Source organism: Hemicordylus capensis, chromosome 3 (assembly GCF_027244095.1).
Source record: "Hemicordylus capensis ecotype Gifberg chromosome 3, rHemCap1.1.pri, whole genome shotgun sequence".
Classification (NCBI taxonomy): Eukaryota; Metazoa; Chordata; class Lepidosauria; order Squamata; family Cordylidae; genus Hemicordylus; species Hemicordylus capensis.
In genome coordinates this window covers 9,890,072-9,914,773 of record NC_069659.1, presented here as the reverse complement: position 1 = coordinate 9,914,773, position 24,702 = coordinate 9,890,072, and the positions used below count along the sequence as shown (strand labels likewise).

The 24,702-nt window shown below is 46.5% G+C and overlaps 2 protein-coding genes across 5 annotated transcripts in view; both read left to right on the top strand.

The window, feature by feature from the left end:
• Window positions 1–9,561, top strand: part of RSF1 (remodeling and spacing factor 1) — a 93,160-nt gene extending 83,599 nt beyond the window's left edge. The window contains exon 16 of one of the 3 annotated variants that reach the window (XM_053305443.1): window positions 68–9,561. In XM_053305443.1, the coding sequence (XP_053161418.1) occupies window positions 68–636 (569 nt within the window). In that variant the 3' untranslated portion in view covers window positions 637–9,561. The remainder of the gene's footprint in view (window positions 1–67) is intronic. The other 2 variants (XM_053305444.1, XM_053305445.1) reach the window with 2 other exon arrangements.
• A 1,896-nt stretch (window positions 9,562–11,457) lies between these two features.
• Window positions 11,458–23,727, top strand: CLNS1A (chloride nucleotide-sensitive channel 1A). Of its 2 annotated transcripts, none has more exons than XM_053305997.1 (7): window positions 11,458–11,699; window positions 13,892–14,028; window positions 16,233–16,358; window positions 17,317–17,427; window positions 19,393–19,566; window positions 20,818–20,902; window positions 23,134–23,727. In XM_053305997.1, exons 1-6 carry the CDS (start codon window positions 11,581–11,583, stop codon window positions 20,883–20,885), a joined length of 735 nt encoding a protein of 244 aa, XP_053161972.1. In that variant the 5' UTR covers window positions 11,458–11,580; the 3' UTR covers window positions 20,886–20,902; window positions 23,134–23,727. The 2 variants fall into 2 exon arrangements, with proteins under 2 accessions (XP_053161972.1, XP_053161971.1); XM_053305996.1 differs by having other exon boundaries at window positions 11,459–11,699; window positions 20,818–20,907.
• Window positions 23,728–24,702: the final 975 nt, after the last annotated feature.

The following is a 24,702-nucleotide window of genomic DNA, read 5'->3' as shown; positions in this document are numbered from 1 at the left end:
GGAGTGTGTTTGGGTAAAACAAACAAAAAGATTTTGCTAATGGCTTTAAGTCTGCTGCTTATTCCAGAGAGCTACCTGGCTAAGAACTCTGAAGATGACAAAACAGCCAAGGTGTCAAAGAGGTCAGTTCGGAAACGCAGCCACAGTACGGACGATTATTCGGAAGGGGAGGATGGAGATGAGGAAGGGCGGCCCATCCGAAAGCGCCTGAATCGGATCGAAACAGATGACGAAGACAACTGTGGCAATACCAACGATGATGCAGGCAAGCCCGTGCCAGCTAGTAAGCCCTTGGCACCCCATGCTCCTCAAGACGTCACCAAGAAGCCCTGCTACCGGATAGAAAGTGACGACGACGATGACTTTGACAATGTTGGGAAGGTAGAAAGCCCGTTGGACTACAGCCTAGTGGATTTGCCATCTACCAATGGGCAAAGCCCTGGGAAAACTATTGAGAACTTGATTGGCAAGCCCAGCGAGAAGACTCCTGCCCCCAAGGACAGCACAGCCAATGCCAACTTGGCATCCAATGGGACAAGTGGTGGCCAGGAGGCAGTAGGGCCGGAGGAAGATGAGGATGAACTCTTGCGAGTGACTGACCTCGTTGATTACGTCTGTAACAGTGAACAGTTATAAGACTTCCATTTTTGTCCTAATTTATTCCACGGTAGCTCATACCAGCGGGCCAGTTATTAAAAGGTGTTTTATTTTTCCTAGAAAACTCTCCACTACAGTATCAATTTTTAGCAGTCAAAATGTCACCAGTCCTGCAGTTTTGGGTTTGGTTTTTTCTCGTCCTCCCGTGAAGTGACCAGTTTTTTTGGAACTCTTCTGAAGATTGTTGCTCAAGATCCCCTGTTCTGATTCTCTTCTTCCCAACCCCTTCATCCAGTTCCTGAGTAACTTCATCCACATGCAGACCTTGTAGTAAACGAGAGATTTGTATATTTTTGACTTTATATTTCATGAGTGCACACACAAATTTGTGGGAAAAGAAATGGGGTGGTTGTATGAAAGCATTCCGAGTTGGTCAGGGCCCAAAATCTGAATCGGGTGGGGAGGGGTCTGGAAATAGAGGAAAGGGAGTGGGTGGGGTTAAAATAGCACTTGTGCTCCAACCTTTTCATATGAGATATATATTGTATTTAAATGTTCACAACTTAGATTACAATTTAACATGCAGTTTTAAGGAAACAAAATTAATATCTTTACTGTTGCATTTTGTGACTTGTAGGTTAACTTACATAGTTCATTTTAGTAATCGCCTTCCTGAAAAACAGCCTTGATAGACCCTGAAGATTACCACAGCAGACAGAGGAAACACCATGGGAAGAAAAGTTTTCACGTCGTCTTTTGATTCGCAGTTCCCCCTAATAAACATCTTTTTAAAGTGTTTGTACAGTAAGAAGTGTAAACTATATCATGAGCTTTTGACCATTTGAAACCATGCTAGCGGTGAGTTTGTAAACAAGACTTTTAAAAAAATGTGTTAAATCCATCTGATGGTCTTCAGTACAACACCTGTCAGGAGGAGGAAATATCATTTTAGTTGTGAAGGGGCCAGGTTTTGCAGTACATGATTTTCAGCAGATGACATAACTCCTGGAAAGAGATAAGTGGCTGCTTTGGAAGCTCCTTTTGCTGCTCTTAGCATCTACTTCAAATTGAAGTACATAGAATGGAGCAGTTTTCCTTCTTTGAGGTTTCTATTGGGGAAGTGTGTGTGCGTGAGTGTGATTTTATCTGTCTGGATGTTCTTGCAGATTTTGACTCTAGCTGTTGGCCTGTGGGCCACTCCATGTTTTTAATATGCGTTTTAATCTATGTCACATGACCAACTGATTTTTCAAAGGAGACGTTTCTGGAGAAAAGTGCTTGACCCCAAAGTATTCCCACTCTCGGAGACAGACAACATAGCCCTGGTTGTGAGTGGATGTCCCTGACTCCAAAATAGCTGCATTGACCCCTAATAGCCAGTCAAACAAGAATGTGGGTTAAAGTGCCATTGGGTTTTCCACTTCTTTGGGAAACCCAACTGCGTTCTTTAAGAATTTGATATGCTTCTTTTTTCTTTGTATGCCATGTACACTGGTACACATGGCCTGAAAAGCTTTGAAATCTGAAATGGTCACATACCTCTCCTCCCCCCCTCCCGCTGGGATTTGGACTATATGTTCTGGTGCTAGGCCCGTTGCTGGCAACGGCAGCACCATGACTTGCTGCTGGCATTGAGGCAAGCGTTCTCCCTCCCTAGCCTACCCATTCTCACATGGCTGTGTTGCATTTTAAAAGGAATTTGTCATTAGGTAAGCACTTCTGATTTGTTTGTTTTAAGAGTAATCAAAGCTGGCATTAGGTCTGTGCTAAATACCTCTCAAGAAAAAGAGATTCCCCAAATCTTTCTGGTCTTAAAATCCTTCCTTAATACCCACTTAGTGCAGTAGGAACCACATGGATTAATAGTGCTCATCTATATTTTGGCAAAGTACATAATCTCCACATTCAGAATTTGAGAACCCATACGCCATAAAATGGTTGGCTTCCCCAAGTGGTATTTTTGCATCGTTTAAAGCAGAGACCCCTGGTTGAAAAACATACTTTTGTTAGCAAGGATCTATTCTCATCACACAGCAGAGTTTAAAAGCCACAGAAATTTAAAACCTGCTCTTTAACATGCCGTTTTGTTTCTCCTGCTGCTGAAACAAAATGTGTTGGAATGCAGCATGCATCTTTGGAGTTTGCAGTAACACGGGTCATCTGGTTAATTTCCACTCAAGCAAGGTAAAATATGCTTTTGTGTTTAATTTAATATTTAGAAGACATGGGTGCTGCAAAATATAGGCAGGGATAGCTCCTTACTGAGAAGGAAGGTAAAGGGTTTCTAGACCTGCTTCCAAAAGAAGCAAGTGTTGCATCCCTGGCTACTCTGCTAGCTGGCAAGTAGTTTTTAGCCAGGGACATGTTCTGAACTGGGCAAGGATGAAAGGACTAGCAGCATAAGCTCTGGCCATTAGCCAGGTCCCATATGAGTCGAGATGGGAGTCTTCAACTCCCTTGACACCAGTGGAAAATCCAGTAGGTGTTGTGTCTGAGTGGGAATTGGGGGAGCTAACTTAGAAATGCTTTAAAACTATTCTGTCAGGCTTTTGCCTGACAGATGAGATGTGTTTTTGAGGCATGTTCAGCATCTGCTTAGAAATACCTTGCTCCTTAAGTAGGCACTCTTCTGGAGATCATGATAAATAAAGTGTGCAGTGTTCAGCACTCCTGAAGAAATAGTAGTTGGAGATAACAGAGTGGTAGGGAGCTGGGGTCTGGCAGGTGGGATTGTGCTGAGGGAAACTGACCCAAGCCTCAGGAGCATGCTGGTCATTTCCTGGTCCAGCTACTGTATTGTACAAGACACTGTTGACTTTTCTTGTGCAAAAACGTTTTGAAGTCTCCTGAATTGCTGGGGTTTTAAAAACTGATTTTTAAAAGTAATCATAGCATCAGTGCTACATCTAACCTTGGTCCTTGCCTAGACTTAGCTCAGATTTAATTAAGTCAGGCGTTCTCAAGCATGGGTCACCGGAAGCTATTGGACTACACTTCCCATCATCTCTAGCCACAATGGCCTTTGGCCATTGTGATGGGGATGATGGGAGTTGCAGTCCAACAACATCTGGGGACCCAAGTTTGAGAACCCCTGAATTAAGTGGAAATCGGGATGGAGAAGAATCTGTCTTCACCGGGCCAAAAATAACTGGCTTTTCAGTGACCAAGATGTCCTCTGCTTGCTTCATTTTGCAGATTCTGGTTCTGGTTGCCAAGTGGTGAGCAAACCTCAATTGCTTTCCCTCCTCCCATCCTCCACACCCCCAGTTCAAACATCCTTTTTGCAAAAAGCCAGGGTGGAAACTTGTAGGTTTGGGCAACTTAACTTGTGCCCCAACTGACATCCTTTAGTTTCTCTCTTTTAGGAGCACAGTTGTCCTGTGCTCCCAAATTATGACTTTGTCTAATTCTAATTCCACTATTACTCCCAGAGACAAAGTAGTATGTTTTCAGAGATCACTGGAGAATTTGAATGTCTACAGTGGTTTTCAGATGTTGCTGAGCTTACAGAGCAAAACATACTCTTCATTTTGAGTAGGAGATGGTGTCTCTTTCATACCTTTGTATTGTTGGAAGATCAAGCTGTCCTTTTGAGCATGTTAAGACAGGAGTTCTCAAACTTGGGTCCCCAGATTATGTTGGACTACAACTCCCACCATCTTCTGCCGCAGTTTTCGAAGGATGATGGGACTTGTAGTCCAACATCATCTGGGGACTCAAGTTTGAGAATTGCTGAGTTAATACAAACAGTGAATTGGAAACAAATGATCTCATGTTAAACACAGAAGGTAGAAGTGCAACCAAGGGCAGATCAGGGCCAAAGTAGACAAAACTTTGCTTACAGATCTGTGGCCTGAAATCCCTGGTGTCTTTTTTGCTTGACTGCTAAAATCATTCAGGAGATGCAAGTTAGACTGGGCTGGAATAGTGTGTGTGTTGCAGGGAGGGGTTTATCCCTCCCACATCCATTCATCTCTGCTTTGAAGCTGCTTTTAGCCACAGAGATGGGGGTTACCCCTGTCTCTCTTCTTCCTCCTCCCCTGCTAATAGCAATGGGGAAACTGTGCAAGGGGGAAAGGTTAAACCCCCAGCACTGTGACTCAGATGCCACACACCCTGCCTCTCCATGGTTGCTTGACATCTGGCTGGGAAAAGTCATCTGGTGATCCTGTCATGCAGCTTTCACATGATGACTAGCTGTTTAAATAACACATTATGTCTAGTTATTTATTTAAATAAATACCCTTGGAATTTGAAGATAGGAGAGGAACCACGCTGTATGGAAATGTATCTCTTTATTTGGGCATTTTTATGTTGCTTTTCGCTAATAAAACCACCTAATCACAGTCAATTAAAAAGCCAATGCAAACATTGTTTAAAAACAATAATGTAAACAAACAGAACAGCCAAAAACATCATTGGAGATAGTCCATCAGTCAACAAAATAAAATGCCAGACAAAAACAACCACTTTTTAGTAGCTGCTGAAAGACCAAAAGGGATGGAGCAGCTCAGACCTCCCAGGGGAGGAAATTTCGAAGCCTGGGCACCACTCCTAAAAAGGCCCTGTCATATGTGCTCAGCAGCTTAACTTCTGGTGGTACTGGCACACAGGGCAGAACACCTCCCATAGATCTTAGTAGGTGGGAGACAGGTCCTAAGGTATCCTGTACCCTGGCAGGCCCTAAGGTATCCTGTACCCTCCACAAAAAGAGGAGTTCAGGTAACTTTCTCCTGTTGTACAGTGAATTCAGAAGTCGCTCTAGAGAAATTTGTCTTGCACAGAGAGAGAGAGAGGACAAGACTCTTCAGGTTTGGGGAGAACAGAAGATGCAAGGTAGATATTTTTATGGTTGCTGTAATATGGCAGCTAAATGTATGTAGATGTGGGATGAAGTTCCATAGGGAGTTAACCAGGGTGTGATTACAAAAATCTCCCTGCAGTGACTAGGGATGTGCATGAACCTGTTCGGAGGCCCTTTTATGGGCCTCCAAACAGGTTTGAACACTGGCCAGTTCGGAGGCTCGAAAGTGGGGTGTGTGTGTCTCGCTTTAAGGGCAGGGGAGGGTGCACTTACCCCTCCCCCCCCGCCGCCGGTGCTCTGTTTTGGTAAAAGCCTTTAGGGCAGCAGTGTACCTCCCTGCTGCCCCTTCCTCCTCTTTGGCCAGAAGTGGCCGGAAGTAGCCGGTGCACATTATGTGCAGCATGCGCCCGTACCCCGGATACTTCTGGCTGAAGAAGTACATTGCAGCCCTGAAGGCTTTTACCAAGACCGAGTGCCAGTGGCAGGAGGGAAGTGCCCCCTCCCTAAAAGCGAGAGACACACACACACACACCCGTCGTGCCTCCCCCACCCGGTTCTGTGCACATCCCTAGCAGTGCCCTCTCTGAGTCTGACTGGGTGGCCATTGCTGAACATGCATCTTCAGCGTGTCACCTTCACTTAGGTGGAAGAGCTAACAGAAGCCTACTGTACCATTGCTGTTCTCTCACTGAAAATCTTTCTGTCCAAGCCCAACTCACATAATTTAAATAAATGAAATATTCATGATTCATGGAGCGATGGCCACTGGATCATCTGTAACTTTTTAAAAAGCAAGGTCTGCCCTCTGTTTCCGAGCATTTGCACCTCATCCATTCCAAATGAAACACTAATTCATCCATTTTACTAATTCTTTATGGAATTGTGCCTCTCCAGTTGAATATGGAAAGAGCATAATCCTGACCATTTCCTGCTTCTTTCTCCTCTTCCCAACCCCCGTTTCATCAGCTAGTGAGCACTTTCATTGAGATCCACTACCAGAGGTTTTGCACATAGTCAGTGAGCGAGGAGACGCCCGTGTGTCTGCTTGGAGGATTCTGGCAGTGGTGGCGAACCTGAGGTTCCCGAGAGAGGCTGTGCTTGGAACAAAGACAGAGCATACCCCCAAAGTGGAACAATAATCCACCACAGAGTAAAACGTTCTTGATTCCTGTTGAAAGCAGTTGGACTTAAAGCATATCTATGAGCTGGATTCTGCCTTCTGTGTGTGTGTGTGTGTGTGTGTGTGTGTGTGTGTGTGTGTGTGTGTGTGTGTGCGCGCGTGCGCCTGTGTGGTAGGCACTTAATAGCACTTTGTATATAGTCATTTTCACTGTGTTCTCTTCCCATAATCTAATCTGCACTTGTTATTGAGGCTGGTAGTTCTGCACAGACAAATGCCAATTAGATTATTGGCCTGGGTGGATGGAGGGGACTGTTTGACAGCTTGATTTCAATTCCCAAATGGCAGTGTCCCTTACAGATTTCTCGCGTGACATGTTACCTTCCTGTCTCCTAACGTAAGGGGTGTGTGTGTGTGTGCGTGTGCACACGTGTGCATGTGTGCATACATGCTTGGAAATGCTGAGAAAAGTTGTTTCATCGAGGATCCTGAGTGTATAGGGGTATTGTGTAGGGAGCATTGGTGGACATCTGATGGTGAAGAACTGGTGGGGTTTTAAAGAACTGTTTTAAACTATTTTTGAAAAACTGGCTTTTAAAAACTCCATGTCGAGTAGTGAGGTTAGTTTACCAAAGCATATCAGACTCTTGGGAAGGAGCAATGCTGTGCCCCAGAAATGCACAATAGGCCTAGTGGTTAGCTCACCACTTTAGCAGTGAGAAGCAATTGTCTTTCTTATTCAGTAGCACTGACCTACTGAAGTTAGATGTGAGAGCTTCTATTGGAACTGGCTTTGCATCTGCCTCTTTCTTTTTCCTCTTTCTTACTAAACATAGGCTTCAAATGCTGTCAGCATCTTATGGTACTTTCGCCCCTAACTTTTACCAAAACTTATTTGTGTTGAGCAGGGGTGGAAAGCTGTTGTTTCCCACAGCAGATTTTCTGAAAGAGACAAACCAGCTCAGGTGGATGATGGTACTGGTGTGCCATTTGTTGTCTTTGATGATGTCTGGAACTCCTGTACAACTATCTGCTAGAAGAACTGTTGTTTTGCTTGTGTGTTCAAAAAAATAGACAGACCCCCAAACACCCTTTTGTATGAGTCACAATCCTCTTGACTGGCAATTTTCAATGTTGGGTCCCCAGATGTTGTTGGATTACAACTCCCATCATCCCCAGTGGCCTCTGGCCATTGTGATTGGGGGTGATAGAAGTTGTAGTCCAACAATATCTTGAATTTGTAGTCCAGCAATAGCACTGAGGACCCTTAGCCTAGGCATTGCTGTTGCTTAACCTACCTTGATTTCAGTGGAGATTGTGCTAGAAGCAGCATTTGATGAGTTGCATTCTTGGAGCTGTTTCATGTGCTTGCTTTGCCCGACCCTCCTCCCATAGGAGATGAACAGGCCTACATGCCCCTCTCCACTGTGCGTGTAATATCAACATGTGGTGCAGGTGCTCCACTGTACGCTGGAAGAGAGGTCCAATCTGGGCAGTCTCTTTCACTCCTGAGGAGGAAGAATTGCACAGATCAAGCCTCTGCAAGTGTGTGTGTGTGTGTGTGCGTGTGTGCGCGCGCGCGCGCACGTGAGGAAGCATCCACTCTCTGTCACAGGAGAAGGCTTGTCGCCTGGCTAAGCGTGTGAAATGGCTCACAGTCTCCTTAACCACACAGGAACACTGCTGTGGCTCATTCCCCCGTCTCTAAATAAGCGGTTTTTGCACATCTAACAACAAGCTAGATGTGTGAAGGCTGAGGTTCTGTAGCTTGTAGAGCCATTTTATATATATTGAGCAGCCTGGCGAGATCCATCGGAGTGTAGGAATGCTAATGGTCGCGTTCCAAAGTCTTAAGATTAACAACCCTCTGAATGGGACCTTCATTGGTGTTTCAGATTCCTTCCTATGCCCCCATTACAATTATTCTTTAAAAATCTTGAACTGGATATGCAGTTTGGTGGCTCCCTTCTCCAACAGTGCTCTGATCCTGAGAAGTGGCAGCATCCCGTCTCTTCAGGAGCAGAGAAGCAACTTCAGCAAGCTTATCTTCTTCCAACTCTTCACTGCTCACAGTTGCCTCAGTGATGGCAACTGATGGCAATAAGCATACCCCCCGTTTATGCTTATTTAATCTTTGTTGGTTCATTCTTTTTGAAAGCTGACGCATTGATAAGATTCTGGAAAGCTTTGGTCAATCCCCATTTCTTAAAAATCCTTGCATATTTTGTATCCTGAAATCATGAGTTGGCTACAGTTTGAAAATAAAAGGACTCTGTGGGTTTTATGTGCTGTTTTTACATTTAAGGCTGCTTCATACATGATATTTTAGATCATCTCCAGGTAGGAAATAAGTACATAGTCACTGTAGAAGTTGATGCTGTTTCTGTCTCTTGTTTGGTCTAGGCAGACTGGGAAGCTGACCAGTGTTTTCCGGTCTGCTCACCCTGAACAGAATCCACCTACTGCATCTGAAGTGATGGTGTACAGATATTTCCTGTGCGGATATTATTTCCACGTTTTTAAGAAAATGTTGCATATGAAGTGAGCATTAGAGGGCAGGGGAGAGAGAACTGGAAGTGTCTTCATTGTTGTACATAAATTTGGGGTTGCTTTCTCACTTATCTCTTTCCGTTTCCCCCCACACCAAGAAACTCACTTGCATGGAAATTTTTTAACTTGAAATGGAGAGTCCTAGTGCCCTCAGCGCTCAAAGTGATTAACTGCAGTTGACTAACAGCTGGTGTTTTTAGCTTTGCAGTAAATGACTGTTTAAATACTGTATTCCTTGTAAATGAAGTTTTAAAAAAAATGTTACGGCTGGTGCCAATATTTTTGTTAATGAAATGTTCAATGTCGTCTCACTATGGTCTGGTCAAAGCTCTTTGTGTATAAGCTGGGCCTGCAGCCTTTTTATAGCTTGGAGGCCTAATTGTGTAACTTTTTTCTTTCATAATGTTTTTTTGTTTATAATATTTACTGTCATTTCTTTCATATAAATATGACATGTAAATTGTCATAATAAAAAAACCCATTTAAATAAGTTGACGTACAGAGTACACGGGGGAGAAGCCCCTTGGTTGGGTCATCGTCAAAGATGACATGGAACACGACGAGGTCTCCCAACGGATTTACAGATGATTCCAAATTGGGCCAGTGGTTCAAGCATGTGTGAGAGACCTAAGATGTGCACAGGTGTAAGATTTAGGATAATGGGATAGAGGCAGCAGATTCTAATGGATTTGAAAGTTACAGCAGAGCAGCCATGGCTGTTGGGATGCCCCCAAGCCAGCTCCTCCCAAGTCCACTAGATGTAAATCGAGCTGTAGTAATGGGTGTAGTGGGAGACAGGTTGAAAGGATTGTTTAAATAGTATTGACAGAGATTGGACATCTTAATGTTACAGCTTTCTTTGTGTTTTGTAGCTGGTTGCAGCACACGGCTACTGCTACTTGCATATCTGGGACAAAGGGTAGGCAGGCGAGGCAGCTGCTGAGGACGCAGCACACATGGGGTGTAACATATAACAACTGTACTGTTATACTTTATAAACATATTTTTAATATCAGAGAATTCCTTCTTCCACGGCATATCTTTTGTGATTCTGAAGCAAAACATTGAGACATTTTTTGACTTTTCCGTGGACAGCTTCACATGGATATTTGGCAATTTGCGGCATGGCGGACAGAAGGTTTACTTGAGCCAATACAAAAGGCAGACAGACATAGCTACAGTGTGAAACAAGAATCCCACTTTTCTTTCAACAGCAATTCACTAATCGTATAGCCCAAAATGTATGCACGATCCAACTGGTTCTTTAAGAAAAACCCTATAAATATGTTGGTATGGAAGGACGGGATAACAGGACCCTGTTATATATAGGGCTGCTTCAGATGGCTGCTGGAAAGTAAGAAAGATTGGAACTAGAGGCTCCTGCAGAGCACGCGCTTCTGGTTGGTGTGTCATCTGAACCTGCCACTCTCCAGTTCCTGCACTGGTTCCTGACTCTCCACCCAGTTTAAAATGTTGGGGACAGGTTGGGTGGAGAATCCCCATCACAAGTTGGGATCTGATGCAGGAACCAGTTTTGAGAGATGAAAGTATGTACTTTATAGTTCCATTGGGAGCAAAGTGCCTTGTCCCAGCTGAGCCTGCTCAGTAGCACCAACTCCCCCCCCCCGCCTTCTTTCCCCCCCCAGAGCCTTGCTATTCATGCTGTGTTGGGCTGTTTGGCAAACTGTACTCCCAGCCCTTAGGCATAGAGAAGGTAATCATTCTTGGGACAGACAGTCGTCTTCTTTTTGGTTGTATGACCAGAATCAAAATTAAAAAAAATAAATGCTGTAAGTCGCTCTGCATCTATAGGATAGGGTGGGATAGAAATAAAATACATCAAGGTCTAGATTGATTTTTTTAAAACCCCAAACACCCTGGAGCTTAGTGAGATTTTAACTGCAAGGTAGACATTCATTCAGCACATGCACCTTCCCATTACTGCCACTCTTAGGTGGAGAAAAGTTGCACCTGTTACATGCCTGTCATTTGCTTCTGAAGACATGCAGCCCTTTTGGCGGGGCGGGGGGATGCAGGGACGCTGAGGCCGGGGCAAAGCAGAATTCACATGTTTTATTCCATTTATTAAATATATGCCATTGGGAAACAAGTCCACCATTCGTGGACTTCTGTGTGTAAGGAGTGGCCAGACAATTTGCAACATGTTCTTCTAAAACAAGCCTCCCACCGCCCATTAAAGTATCTTTGCTCTTGGCCGCCGCCTTCCTCGGCCCAGCCCTCCCACTCCCAGTTCAGCCAGCGTTCAGGGAAAGTAGGTGGTCGGCCATACAGGCTGGCTGCGCGGGCCGGCAGGAGCGTGGGAGCATCACGTGACAGTTGTCACCTGACCAGTGATGGAGAGGACGTCTCTGTGATGACATTGACAGCGAAACCGCGGGAGGGAGTTGGTGCTTCCGGGTCGGCGTGTTGTGCTTCCGGGGCGAGTGAGGGAGACGCGGAGGTGGCCGCGCCGGGCATCGCTCTGGCGCCTTTCCCCGTTCCGCCCGCCATGAGCTTTTTGAAGCGGCTCCCGGCGCCCAGCGAAGGGGTCCGCCTGCGGCAACCCGACACCGAGGCCGTGCTGGGAGGGCGGGGCCTGGGCACGGGGTGTCTGTACATCGCGGAAAGGTGAGAGGGCTGCCGCCGCGTGGTTTGCTGGGGGAACTCGCTGCCACTAGATACGCCGATGGCTGCTGTCTTAAATGCTTCACGGGTTAGGCAGACCCGTGGTAGGGGAAGAGGAGGGGGGTGCAGAGGTCTGTCGATGGGTGCTTGTGGCTAGCTTGGACCTCCAGGCTCAGAGGCACACAATGGGAGAGGGCTGTTGCCTTCGTACCCGCGTTGTACGCTTCGCGGTGGGATGCGAATCGCATCATGCTTTGCTAGACTAGGGGGCCCCTTCCCTCCCTCCTCCTCTAGCAGGGATGCTCGTGTTTTCCTTAGCCACGTCGTTAGGAACGGCATCTCCGTGTGCGGCAGTAGCCCTCTTTAGCGTCGCGCCGGGCGCTGCTGTGGACGAAGAGCGGAGGGCTGCGCTGATGCTTGGGAGCTCCAGACAACGGATGCTAGACTAAGTTGGCCTTTTGGGCCTGGTCCAGCAGGGCTGCTCGTATCACCATCGTCTGCAATTAAACTACTAATATTTACATACCACAATTAAAGACATGGTAATAGCCACAGGGGTTGTAGGCTTTGTAAAAATATCAGAGACGTTCCTGGCAGAAGGAGACCCAGGATCATAGTTAAAACTGAACAAGGGGCGGGATGTCCCTGGGAGAGCCTGCTGCCTGGGTGACAGCTTTCTTTCTTCTTGCTTCCTTGTGACTGGGGGTGGGGGGAGATAGGGAGGGGCAAGGAGGGCTGATCTTTACTTGCCCCATAGTCCGCTCCAACCTTGTTATGCCCCTCAGGAGACCAAGGCCTTGAGCTTCGGGGCAAGGCCGGCATTAGACACACGATGCAGCACTCTTGCTAAAGCTAAGTCGGGCTGGGGCTGGAGAGTGCCTGGAGTGGGTGGTGTGTGCCGGTAAGTCTGTTGAGCCTGACTGGGTGCATTGGCAGGATGCTCAGCGCACCTGTGCAACTGGTAGTTGCCGTGGAAACAGAAGTGAGCCGAGAGGGAGAGGAAATTTAATATTTGTATCAGAAGGAGGCAGATGGGTCAGTATCACTCACTGGAACGTGCAGGGATTGGTCCCTTCCGAGAAAAGCAACTTGTGCTAGTAGCTGTTAAAGCCATGGGTCATAGGAATGTAGGAAGCCACCTTAGACCTGCCTTATACGCTAAGCAGGTGCTTTGCCACTGAGCTGTGGCCCCATCTCCAGTGGGGTCATAGTTTCTTTTCAAGAGAGAGAGAAAATTAAGACATTTGTAACTGTATTTGAGGGGGTAGCGGGCTGACTCCATGTCCTGAAGGATTTCCTGTGGCTCTTTTCTTGCCACTATTTTCTTTGCTTGTGGTGCTTTGCAGTATTGAGTGTGTGGAAGGTTCATATGCACCAGGGCATCCTGTTGGCCTGATGCTCAGAGGTGGGAAACATTTAGCATGAATCCTCCACACCCTTGTGTAAAACTTCTTCCTTTATGTGGGGGGTGGAGGGGACCTAGTTTGCAGGGAGGCGAGTCCTTTTCCCTTGACACATTGGTTTTCTGCCTGCAGAGTCACTTATTTTTTTATGAAGGGATATTCAGTCCTATGAGCCCCCACCTGCATTCTGGTAGTACCGTATATCCCAGGCACACCTTAGTGAGAGCTGTGCCCTTCTTTGGGGCTGCGTCACCAGTTTTAAAATGGCCAGTGGCCCATAATATATGGGCAAGGATGGAGTCGGATATATGCAGGTCTGTGGTGTGAATTCTTTCAAAACCGATATCTACCCACCCACCTATTCCACCACCACCCCGTCCCCAATAAAGGGTGCAGAGTACCAGGGTTCTTGGGCTTCAAAAAGTAGTGGCCCAGCCACAGTGCTGCTTGATGCTCCAAGAACTGGAGTGCCTATATCTTGGCCAGTGCAGAAGGCCAAAGGCAGCATGGACCATCTCCATCAGCAGCCTGGCTGCAATGGAGGGAGATTGAACCAAGTAAAGCCTGCTCCGTCGTTCCAGCTGGGAGCGGCAGCCTTGGCTATCAGGCTGGAATTAACCAAGCACCTTCTCCCACTGGTCTTCAATCGTTCTTCTAGGTGACTGGTGGGCCCATAGTATGACCTTGGCTAGGAGGAGGGTTAAGTTTGTCTTTGATATGTGTGGCACAAAACAGTGGAAAACGGTCTTCTCATCTGGATGGATTAACTCTTTGGGATTTGTTTTTCCTCAGCCGCCTATCATGGATTGAGACTTCGGGTCTTGGTTTTTCATTGGACTACCCCACCATAAGCTTACATGCCATTTCGAGGGACCTGAATGCCTACCCATGGGAGCATCTGTATGTCATGGTAAATGCCAGATTTGAAGGTATGTTGGGTCACCTTTATGCTATCGGAAGAATCAGTCTGGTGAACTGGGTGGAATTTGGGACACGGAGGGGAGGGGGTGGCCTGTGTTCAAATCACTGAGTAGCCCTGGGCAAGTCACTGGATGCCAGCCTAACCTGCCTCACAAAGTTGGTAGGAGGATGCCATGGGGTAACCCCATGTATGCCACCTTGACCTTGTTGGATGGAATTAACTTAGGCCTGGTGTGTGCGTGTCGGAAGGAGGTCGCTGAGTGCAGTGGGGGCATAATGGACCAAACCACTTCAGGCTGCAGGTTGGGGATCACATACTTGAAGACTCTGCTAAAAAACCTTGCAAATAAGGAAGTACAGTAGGCAAAGAGCTGGGACAGAATCTTTGTGACTGCTGTTCTGTTTTGAGAGGTATATAGACATATACAGAGGAGATTATTTACAGTTGGAACTTTCCACCTGCAATTATTTATTTATCTGTCTGTATCAAATTTGTACACCGCCCCAAACTTTTGTCTCTGGGCGGTTTACAATAACAAGGTTATTCAAGTGGTTCCATCTATTCTGCTGCCCAAGGTTGAATAACAGATGAATTCAACAGACAGCTGGAGGCCTCCATGTTTGAGTGTTCTTACTGTAATGTGGCATGGTTGGAGGATGGCATCTTAAAACATCTTAAAACATATTAACTGTGTTAGATCTGCTACCATTCAGCTTCTCTCATACTGCCTTTAATGCTCTTCTGATGGTGCCAGAATCTTAATTGCTCAGAAACTGGAAAAAGGCAGAGGGGCTAAGTTAGATGGGAGGTGTTACTAAACTGCTTGAAGTAAATTTTATCTTTTGTATATTAAGGATAACAGGGGAAGGTGTAGAAAATCTTACAGAGAATGATACTTTATAATTCCAGCAGACTGTAACAAATTGAATTGTGTTGGGTTGAAAGTTATGACTCCTTAAAGATGATTTTATGGAGGTGTCAGTTTAACATTTGCATTGTCTTGTATGTATGGTAATAAGAGTTTTATAAATGTGACTTTTTTCTTGAACTTCTCTGAACTATATTTGAATAAACTATTAACTTTATAAATAAATCAAAAGTTCTGCCAGTGGAACTCCTCAACACTGGATGCAGTGATAATCAGTAAGGGAATTTAGGCTGAGACAAGGCAGTTCTATATGTTGAGGGCAACGCTCTTAGCGCTTATATAGCAACCTGTAGAAAATTTATGTTGCTCCTAAGTAATATCAGATGCTTGTCCAGGTGTTTATGGACTACCCCCGCCCCCCATTCCTTTGATCCCATAATGCAGGCATGCAGTTCTTACCCTCTTTAGCTGGCAGTATTGGTACAGGCTATACTACTTGTGTAGTTAACCAACACAATGAAGTTTCCACTGGAAATTTTACTCCGCTTAAAATAGTAAAGAGTTTGCTGAACATTGCCTGAACACTTTAAAGCATTTGCAACTGTGAGGTCTCGAAATGGGGGCGTGTGCTCTCTCTTCTGTAAATAGAAACAGAGTTTCTCTTGGGAGAGGAGGCGCTTCATAGCTCTTTCCTCCTGAGGGCCAGGAGAAACGGAACACACCATCTTTCACACTTCCAGTACACACAGATTTTTACGCTCTGGTGATTAGCCCCTCTTGGGCACAGAGAAGTCACTTCCAGATGGCAATGAAAAGCAGTGTATTTCCAAGCACAGTTCTACTCCCTTTCCACACACCTCTGCAGTCTTCCAGTCTTAGGCAGCGGGGATTCACTCTTTTGCCCATATGCTTGCTCAGCAGGGTCCTAGTGCCAATATCTTGGCGCCACCTGCTGGCCAGCTCTTGTTTTCCATGAAGAACGCAGTGATTTCTACATTTTCTGGTGAATGGTGGTGGCTCACAGAAAGCAAGTGCTGGCCAGCAGGTGGCGCTGAGAAAATGGCCCTAGGATCCTGCTGAGCATCTGGACGGAGCGTAAATGCCCTCTGGAAGTCTCCTGAAGAGTGTGGGGAAGTGCTTTGTATTGCTTTCTGGATGAAGCCATTGATTAGCATTCCCTGGTTTGGTTTTGTGTTTTGGTGCACTTATAAAGTGACCAGTTTTGTTCAAGCTGAGTGAGAAGTGGAGACCTGAAACACTGCTGGAATGATCATACAGACCCGCAAAGAAGCTAACTAAAAATGTCAGACTTCTTGACACACAACTTCTCTCAACTTCCTTAGCTGAAGAATTGAAGGAAGCTCCCATGGGAGAAGGGGAGGAAGAGAAGGAGGAGGAAGACGATGACAGTGATGATGAGGCCGAACCCATTTCGGAGTTCAGATTTGTACCTAGCGACAAATCAGCTTGTAAGTAGAAGGAAATGCACAGTAAACCCGAGTGAATCCTCGGTGAACAAGCATTTCAGCATCTTTCCCTTCTCAGTTACTGATACGTACTGCAAAAGAGTAGAAGAGACTCATGCCTTGTTTGTGTGTCTCTGTCCACATAAGGCAACCTGGCTGAGGGTTTTGCCCCACACATTTTTGCTTGCCCCCCCCCCTTCAGCAGATGCTAAGCAGAGGATTGTTCTGTTTGTGTTCAGTCATAAAAATTGCCTCGTGTCCAACCCTTTGACCTCTTCAGTTACAATCTTGGATAAAAGGGTTGGAAAAGCCCTTGGCCTGAAAGCCTGCCGAGCTACCAGCAGCCGGTATACACACCAGGGGTCCCCAGATGATGTTGGACTACAAATCTCATCATCCCCAGCCACTATCTGGGGGCTGAAGGCTGGGAACCCTTGGTGCATTGGGCTAAATGGACTGATGGTCCGGCTCAGGATCCTTCCTCAGACATTCCTCAAGTTTGCTTTGCTGCTGTATTCATTAGCAACAGCATGTTTTTAGCCTACTTGTTGCTTATGAGATCACCCAGCTCTGTGTGTGTGTCCCTATCAACTTTGCAATGCCTGGACTTATTTGGACCAAATTGGCTACAGCTCTACTGCAGGGACACTTCAACGGTGTAATTTGTGATGATGTCATCCACCTCAATTCAATATGGCAGACATATGAATGTTTGAAGCGGAAGTGATCTAACTGGTGAAGATGGTAATTGACGGGGCTGCCCAAATCCACTAGTCTGTGACGAGTGAAAAAAGTCCCGATGAGTAATGTGCCAACATAGCTTGATGAGTAAAATATTTTGTCTGGCTGATAAACTGAGCCGACGTTTCTTCACCCCTGGTAATAGATTGATTAGGATGATAGTGAAAGGAAAGGAGGCAGATAGGTTCTTACCAGAACTTCTTGTCCCCCTCCCCACCAGTGGAAGCCATGTTCACTGCCATGTGTGAATGCCAAGCTCTGCATCCTGACCCTGAAGATGAAGACTCAGAAAATGATTACGATGGTGATGAATACGATGTGGAGGCCCATGGTATGTGGAGCTTTGGAGTGGTGAAGTCCTCTAAGGTCCCCCAGACTCTCCTTGACGCATACTGACTGGCAGCTTTAGCCCCTTTCAGATCTCCCCAGGCTGCTGTTCACAGGAGCGCCTTCCCTCGTGGCTACCTCTTGGGTCCCTCTGCCGATGACTGCTGAACCGTGAGTGGCTGGGGAGAGAGTGAGCAAGCGCCAGGGCTTCCTACCTGCATTTGGTGCTGTAACCATGAACAGGGGAGAGGCTTCAATGCTTGAAGGGGGCTCTTGTGTGTCCCCAAAGTTTAAAAAAAAAAAGTAAACAATTTGGGCTTTTATCTGGTAGTTAAGCTCTTATTTTGCTTGATTCCTTAGAGCTCATAGCAATTTACAGCCATGTTTTGAAAAAGTCAAAACTTCTGTAAAAACGTTCCCATCTGGCAAGCTTTCTTCAATTCAGCAACCCAGTTTGGGTGGCAGCGGGGAGGGAGAAAGGCCTGTAGTTGTGGCTACTGCTACAATTGGGAATCGGCTTCATCAAACCGGGATTGGGCTGTAGCTCAGTGGTAGAGCCTTTGCTCTGCATGCAGAAGGTCCCAGGTTCCATCCCTGGCAGCATCTCCTGGTAGGGCTTGGAGAGGTTCCTGTCTGCAGCCTTAGAGAGCTGCTGCCAGTCAGTGTAGACAGTACTGAACTAGATGGATCAATGCTCTGACTCCATATAAGGCCGCTTTCCTAACAAATTTTTTTGGATACCGTTAGGCTTCAGGATTGGATACATTGATGGAAGATAGATCTGTCCATGGATGTTAGTCATGGCAAGCAGAATAGTGCCTCCATGTTTAGCAGCAGTGTATCTCTGACGGCTGAATGCTAGGAGCAGAGTATGGCTGTTGCATCATGCCCTAGGCAAGATAGACCCTTGGTCTGATCCACCAAAGAGAATGGTGAACTTAAAAAACATAAAATAAAATAAAAAGACTTTGATCCTTATATTTTTGTGTCATTGATAACTGCCACATGTCTTTGGATGGCATGCTTTGCGTGTCTCGGGAAAGGCCAGGGGCAAAGGGCTGTTCTAAACACCTCGAAGGTTTTGCACTGAATTGGTGCCTCTTGACTTCTGAGCTGCAGACACACACACTCCATGTCATTTCTCAGACCGCTTTTGACACTTCCCTCTCTTTCAAAAATTGTTGGCCATCATGGGTGGAAGAGTGGGGTGTGGCTAGGGGCTGCAGTTTGAGAAGCATAAATCCAAGGCACATTTTAGGCGCGTGCAACAAGAATCCAAGTCGCTAACATGGACAGGAGAAGCAGTAGCCATGTCGGTCCCCTGGATCTGCTTATTTGCCCTGCAGAGATGGAATCTGGTCCCTAACATCAGACCCTGCATTCTGGTGTCTAAACTTTCAAGTCCGGTACCGTTTTATCATGTATTTGGCATCCTTCTCCCTACCCCCCCCCCCTTGAAAGTAGGCCATTGGGGCTGAGCTGGTGTTCAGGCTTGTGATGTTGAGTTGTGCCCTGCGTACACAGGCCACATTTTGTTCTGAGATCTCGGTGCTGAAAGGAGATTGCATTAGGATGAGGCACAGAATGCAGACAGGCAGGGATTAAACCAGAGGCGTCACTTCATTCGGCCAGCAATGCAAGAAGTGGATTCGTACAGATTGCCTCGCTGCAGATAAGAATGTCAGTTGTCTTGACAATACACACAGCAAAATGCCTGGCTTAAATATCTGGCTGTGGCTGAGATGAAAGAGACAGCAGTACCACAATACAGTGCCTACTTGAAAGAGGACAATAGCAAGTTGGATAGTGTGATACAGAGCCTCTTGGTCTGAACTGTATAGATCTGCAGGAGCAGACACAACGGCATTATTTGGGACCAGTCCAGGAAAAGGCTGTTTTGTCTGGAGACATCGTCACATTAGCTCTTTAGCCTGTTGGTGATTTGCTTTTATGTTTTGCTTTTTTGCAGAGATGGGCCAGGGTGACATCCCGTCATTCTACACATATGAAGAAGGCTTGTCACGTTTAACCGCTGAGGGTCAGGCAACCCTGGAGAGGTTGGAGGGCATGCTGGCACAGTCTATAAGCACTCAGTACCACATGGCTGGGGTGCGGACCGAAGAGTCCCTCAGAGACTTTGAAGGTGAGTGTTAACGTTGAGCACTTGTGTGTTTGAAAGGTAGCCTGGTTTCAGAAGCTTGTTGTAACCAGAGCGCTCAGGTCCCTTGCTAACTAAGCAAAGAGGCCCGTGGCATTTCTCTTGCTTGAGCAGGCGGGGAGAAACTGGCCCTATCCACCCCCAGCACAGCATCCCTCCAGTAACTGTTGCTGGTTATCTTATGCTTTAAAAAAAAAAAGAATAGTTAGCCCTTTGGGGATAGGGAGCTGCTTTCTTTCTTTCTTTCTTTCTTTCTTTATATCTATGTAAACCTGTTTGGGAACTCTTGTTTAAAAGCGGAATCTAAATATTCATCGTATTCAGGTGACCCACTGGGGTCATCTGGGACAGGGGTTCCCAACCTGGGGTTCCCAGATCTTGCTGGATTACAGCCCCCATCATGCCCATCCACAATAGCTGGGGATGATGGGAGTTGTAGTCCAGCATTCTCTGGGGACCCCAGTTTGGCAACCCCTGATCTAGAATGTTGTCATGCAGGGAAAGGGCTTGTCAAAGGCTTTTGCCCAGAGAAAGCTTTCTTCCCGTTAAGAGTGCCTCTTGACTAAGGGCTATATGGTGTGGGAGCACTATGACCTGGAGTCCTTCCAGCGAAAGCACTTGCTTCCTCTTATGCTTCGCCAAAGTCCAAGCCTCTGTGTTCCCTGTTATGGGACTGGGCAAACCTTTAGAACAGAGGTGCACAACTCAAATGCCTCAGTGGGCCGGAATCAACCATGACTTCTTGTGCAGGGGCCGAAGTAAATTTTCAGCACATTAATTATTACATTAAAACTAAATAAAAATATGAATGAATGTGAGGAAGCAGAGGGTTGGAGTCAGAGGGAAAGGCGGGATGATGTCAGTGGGCACTGGCCCAGGGTGGGAGAAATCTGCTGTTAAGAAGCCAACTTCATTCAGCTGCTGCTGGTGGTCAGCAGGACAGACCAGGAGCTCTTCACGGTTCTTGCTGTTGCAGCAAGATATTCCTACCTCTGGGCCAGCAAAAAAAGGTCCTGAGGGCCAGTTCTGGCCCCCAGGCCTTAGGTTGTACAGGTCTCATCTGAGGTGATTTGCTGTGCAGGTGCCATGCACCTTCTGGGGTGTTGGATTTGGTGTGCTCTTGCTTGCAATGATTTTGACATTGGGGTTGGCCACCAGCAGAGGGCACTAATTGCTCTGTGGACTGCAAGACGTTCCGCTGCAAGTTTTCCATTCTGTCGGTGTCTTTGCTTCCAGATGGCATGGAGGTGGACGCAGCACCGGCAGTTGCTGGGCAGTTTGAAGATGCGGATGTGGATCATTAAGGAGGCTGCGGGCAGCTGTAAGGTTCACATTCTTAATGTGTCCTCCCTTCTATATCTCACAGTCGGCACCCAACCCCATCAACCTTGTCATTCGTTTCCCTACCAGAAAATATCCTTTTGGTTTGGACTTTTTCAGTTCACCCTCTTCTTGAACGGTTACAGCATATAAAGTACCCTTATTTTTTAAAAAAAATAATGTTCTTTTAAATAAGAGATGTCCCCATGTAGTAAATGTTACAAGGTGAATTACTGAGAGTGTTGGGCTACTGTTCTCTGTCTAGCATAGGGTCTAGTCTCTTGGAATTTTGATTTCTTCAAGGGTCTCATCTCACACACATCAGGTTCCTCCTACTCATTAAAACTTTGTGTGAAGTCATGCCAACGTTGAGTATCTCTCTTCCTCCTTCTGTTAACACTGCTTCATCTGTGCTTTGTACCTGCCTGGGCCTCTGCTGTATGACTTTTGAGTGGATGCGTGCTCTCTGCTTGGGACACTGAGCTGGCAGGTGGGCTCTCCTCCTTCTTAAACAGCATCAAGAAAGCTGGGCATTTCCTTGCTTGCAGGAGCGGTGGCAGCAGGCTTCCCCCTTGCCCCTGCAACTCTGCTGAAATGGTCAGCTGCTGTGGCCACAATTATTTATTTCATTTCATTTCATTTCATTTATATCCCGCTCTTCCTCCAAGGAGCCCAGCGCGGTGTACTACATACTTGAGTTTCTCCTCACAACAACCCTGTGAAGTAGGTTAGGCTGAGAGAGAAGTGACCGGCCCAGAGTCACCCAGCACGTCTCATGGCTGAATGGGGATTTGAACTCGGGTCTCCCCAGTCCTAATCCAGCACTCTAACCACTACACCACGCTGGCTCTGCTGCTGTGGTCACAATTAAACATTTATACCACTAAGGAACCATTGAAGGAGCTGGGTATGTTTAGCCTGGAGAAGAGGAGACTCGGGAGATATCTGAGCCTTCCAATATCTGAAGGGCTGTTGCACAGAAGAGGGAGCAGCCTTGTTGTCTGTTGCTTCTGAAGGCAGGAAAAGAACCACTGGGTTGAAATCACAAGGAAGCAGGTTCGGACTAGACATTAGGAAGAATTTCCCGACGGTAAAAGCCATCCAGCAGTGGAAGAGTCTGCCTCAGGCAGTGGTAAGCTCTCCTTCACTGGAGGCCTCAGACAGAGGCTGGACCGCCATCTGTCAGGAATTATTATTATTATTACTATATTTATATCCCGCTCTTCCTCCAAGGAGCCCAGTGCGGTGAACTACATACTTCAGTTTCTCTTTCACAACAACCCTGTGAAGTAGATTAGACTGGGAGAAGTGACTGGCCCAGAGTCACCCAGCTAATTTCATGGCTGAATGGGGATTTTTGAACTCGGGTCTCCCCAGTCCTAGTCCGGCACTCTAACCACTACACCACACTGGCTCAGGGATGCTGAAGCATTTTTCTGCACTGAGCAGGGGGTTGGACTAGGAAGACCTCCAAGGTCCCTTCCGACTCTAAAATGCAATGATGCGTTCCTTCAAATCAGCACATGCTGATGCAGGTGACGTTTTGTTTAGAAACGGACGGGTGTTGCAGGAAAGTAGCACTCTGCTTACAGAGGGGTTAAATTCATCTCGAGGGGGAAAGCCAGACATAGACTACTTACCCTGAACCAGTGTTCCCTCTAACAGGGATTCCCAGATGATGTTGACTTCAACTCCCATAATCCCCATCCAAAGGCCATTGCAGCCAGGAATGCTGGGAGTTGTAGTGAACATTTGGGAATCCCTGATAGAGGGAACAGTGCCCTGGACTGGAGTCAGGATGAGGTGCCACCTGCCTCAGCTTCGCAGTATGGCCAACACAGACTGGTGTAGAAATAAGCATTGGCTGCAAAGGATGTGGAGTTACCCTCTTCTTCTTTGTCACCTGTGGCTCCTTTGGCTCTGTTGCATTTCTCTTTCTACCCATACATCCCTGTTACTTCTTGCCACCCTTCTGTTTGCTTTTCCTTGCTTTTTTTAAAGCCAAATTTTACCCCAAAAAAACCCCAGATGTACACAGACTAGCGTAGCATTTGAGCTTTCATGATTTAGAATTGGGGTTTAAGTTGTGACTGGGAGCCCTGGCCACAGGCCTCTGCTGTGGTGAGGTGCATGCTTGGCCCTGCTGTGCTGTCCCCAGCCGGTGGCGGCTGCTTTCCGGAAGGCAAACGGGAGCCACCCTTGAACTTGGCTGTTGTCTTCCTTCTCTTTCAGATTCGGCTTGTGGCCTTCCCAGTACAGGCTGTCCAAGCTTGAAGACGCTCCCACAGGAATGGCCCTTTCTGTATTAATGGCCTAAACATGGTGATTTGGGTCTGTAAATGCTTTTATAGATGTGCTTATAAAGCAAGATTTGACACTGTGGGGTTCATTTTCATAACTTAAAAAAAATAATTGTGTCCACATGGAGAATTAATCATGGCTTATTACAGAAAGCCTTTATGAGAATGCTGGAGATTAAGGAATAAAGTTGTACTTAGAACAGAATTCTAGATTGTCCTAGAATATTCCCCCATATTATTGGGCCTGTTTATCCATGGCTGACCGTGTGTGAGGGAAACCTTATTGTGGTTTTTAAGTGAACAGCCATGAGAGGTAGTGGGACTGCAAAGCAAAGTGTGAAATCCCTCCAAGGAATGGGTTGTTCAATCCATTGGATATTCTTGTTTGCCATGGTGGCCCAGTTTGGCATAGAGATGATCTCTCCAAGGGACTATCCTAGGAATAAGAATCTTCCACCTTTACCAAAACAAAAAACACTTGTCCCAACATGGTTCAATAAATATGATTTTTGTAACTTACAGCCTAGCTTTTTGTTGCCGTTTCTTTCTGTGACTCTTGGAAAGCTTGTTTTTACATTCTCCTTTCTGGTGCTTCAAAACGTGGGCTGGAATCAGTTGGGTTCCTAGCTGTTGCACTATCTTCTCCAAGCAGATGGCGAGTCTCATCTTTCCCCCACCTCACCCTGCCTGCTGCCATCAACCACAGCTCACTGATTATAAAGTTGAGGGGTGAGGAGGAATGCCCAGAGAGTATCCCAGCAGGAACCTGTTGGAGGCCCACCCTCTGGATCCTTGGCAGTGCCAGAAGAGGGATGAGCTTGCCTCCTCCTGAGTCCCTTTTGGTCAGAAAGGGTGGTCGTCTTCTTTCTTTGCCCTTTTCACAGCTTATGTGCATTTTAACTAGCTTTTTGTTTCTCGTGGTTTGACATGATGCTGCTGCACTTGGATTCCAAAATCTCAAATGAGTCTTTTCATCCATTTTAGAAAATAAACATTGCTCTTGCGGCCATGCAGCTCCCCATCTTCAGAGCTGCCCTTCTGAAATTTTGCAGAAGATGTTCCCTGACTCTTTGCTTTTCTTGCATGCTAGTAACCAGTGCCACCTGGGAGAGGTTCACTTTCCATTTTGTGCACTAGGAAATTCCAGGAAGCTAGCTTGTTTGAAAATGAAGTATGGAAATGAGCAAGTGTTAGGATGCTGCTTGAAAGATTAAAGGTGCGGGGCGGGGGAGAACACCAGGGGAAGAAAAGAGTAAAAGCAAAGTTCTTTAATTCAGAAGAAAATATATTTTTATAATTTCAAGAAGACATCAATGTTCTGGGTAGTGTCCTGACTCAAGAGTTGTGCTAGCAAAACACTTCCACTAGCAGCATTAGTGGATCCTTCCTCTGTAGCCCCCTGGGAAATATGTCCCTAAGGGTCATTGGAGGGCCTCTGAGTACCAGTTGCAGGGGAGTAATGGCAGGAGAGGGGGCATGCCCTCAACTCCTGCCTGTGACT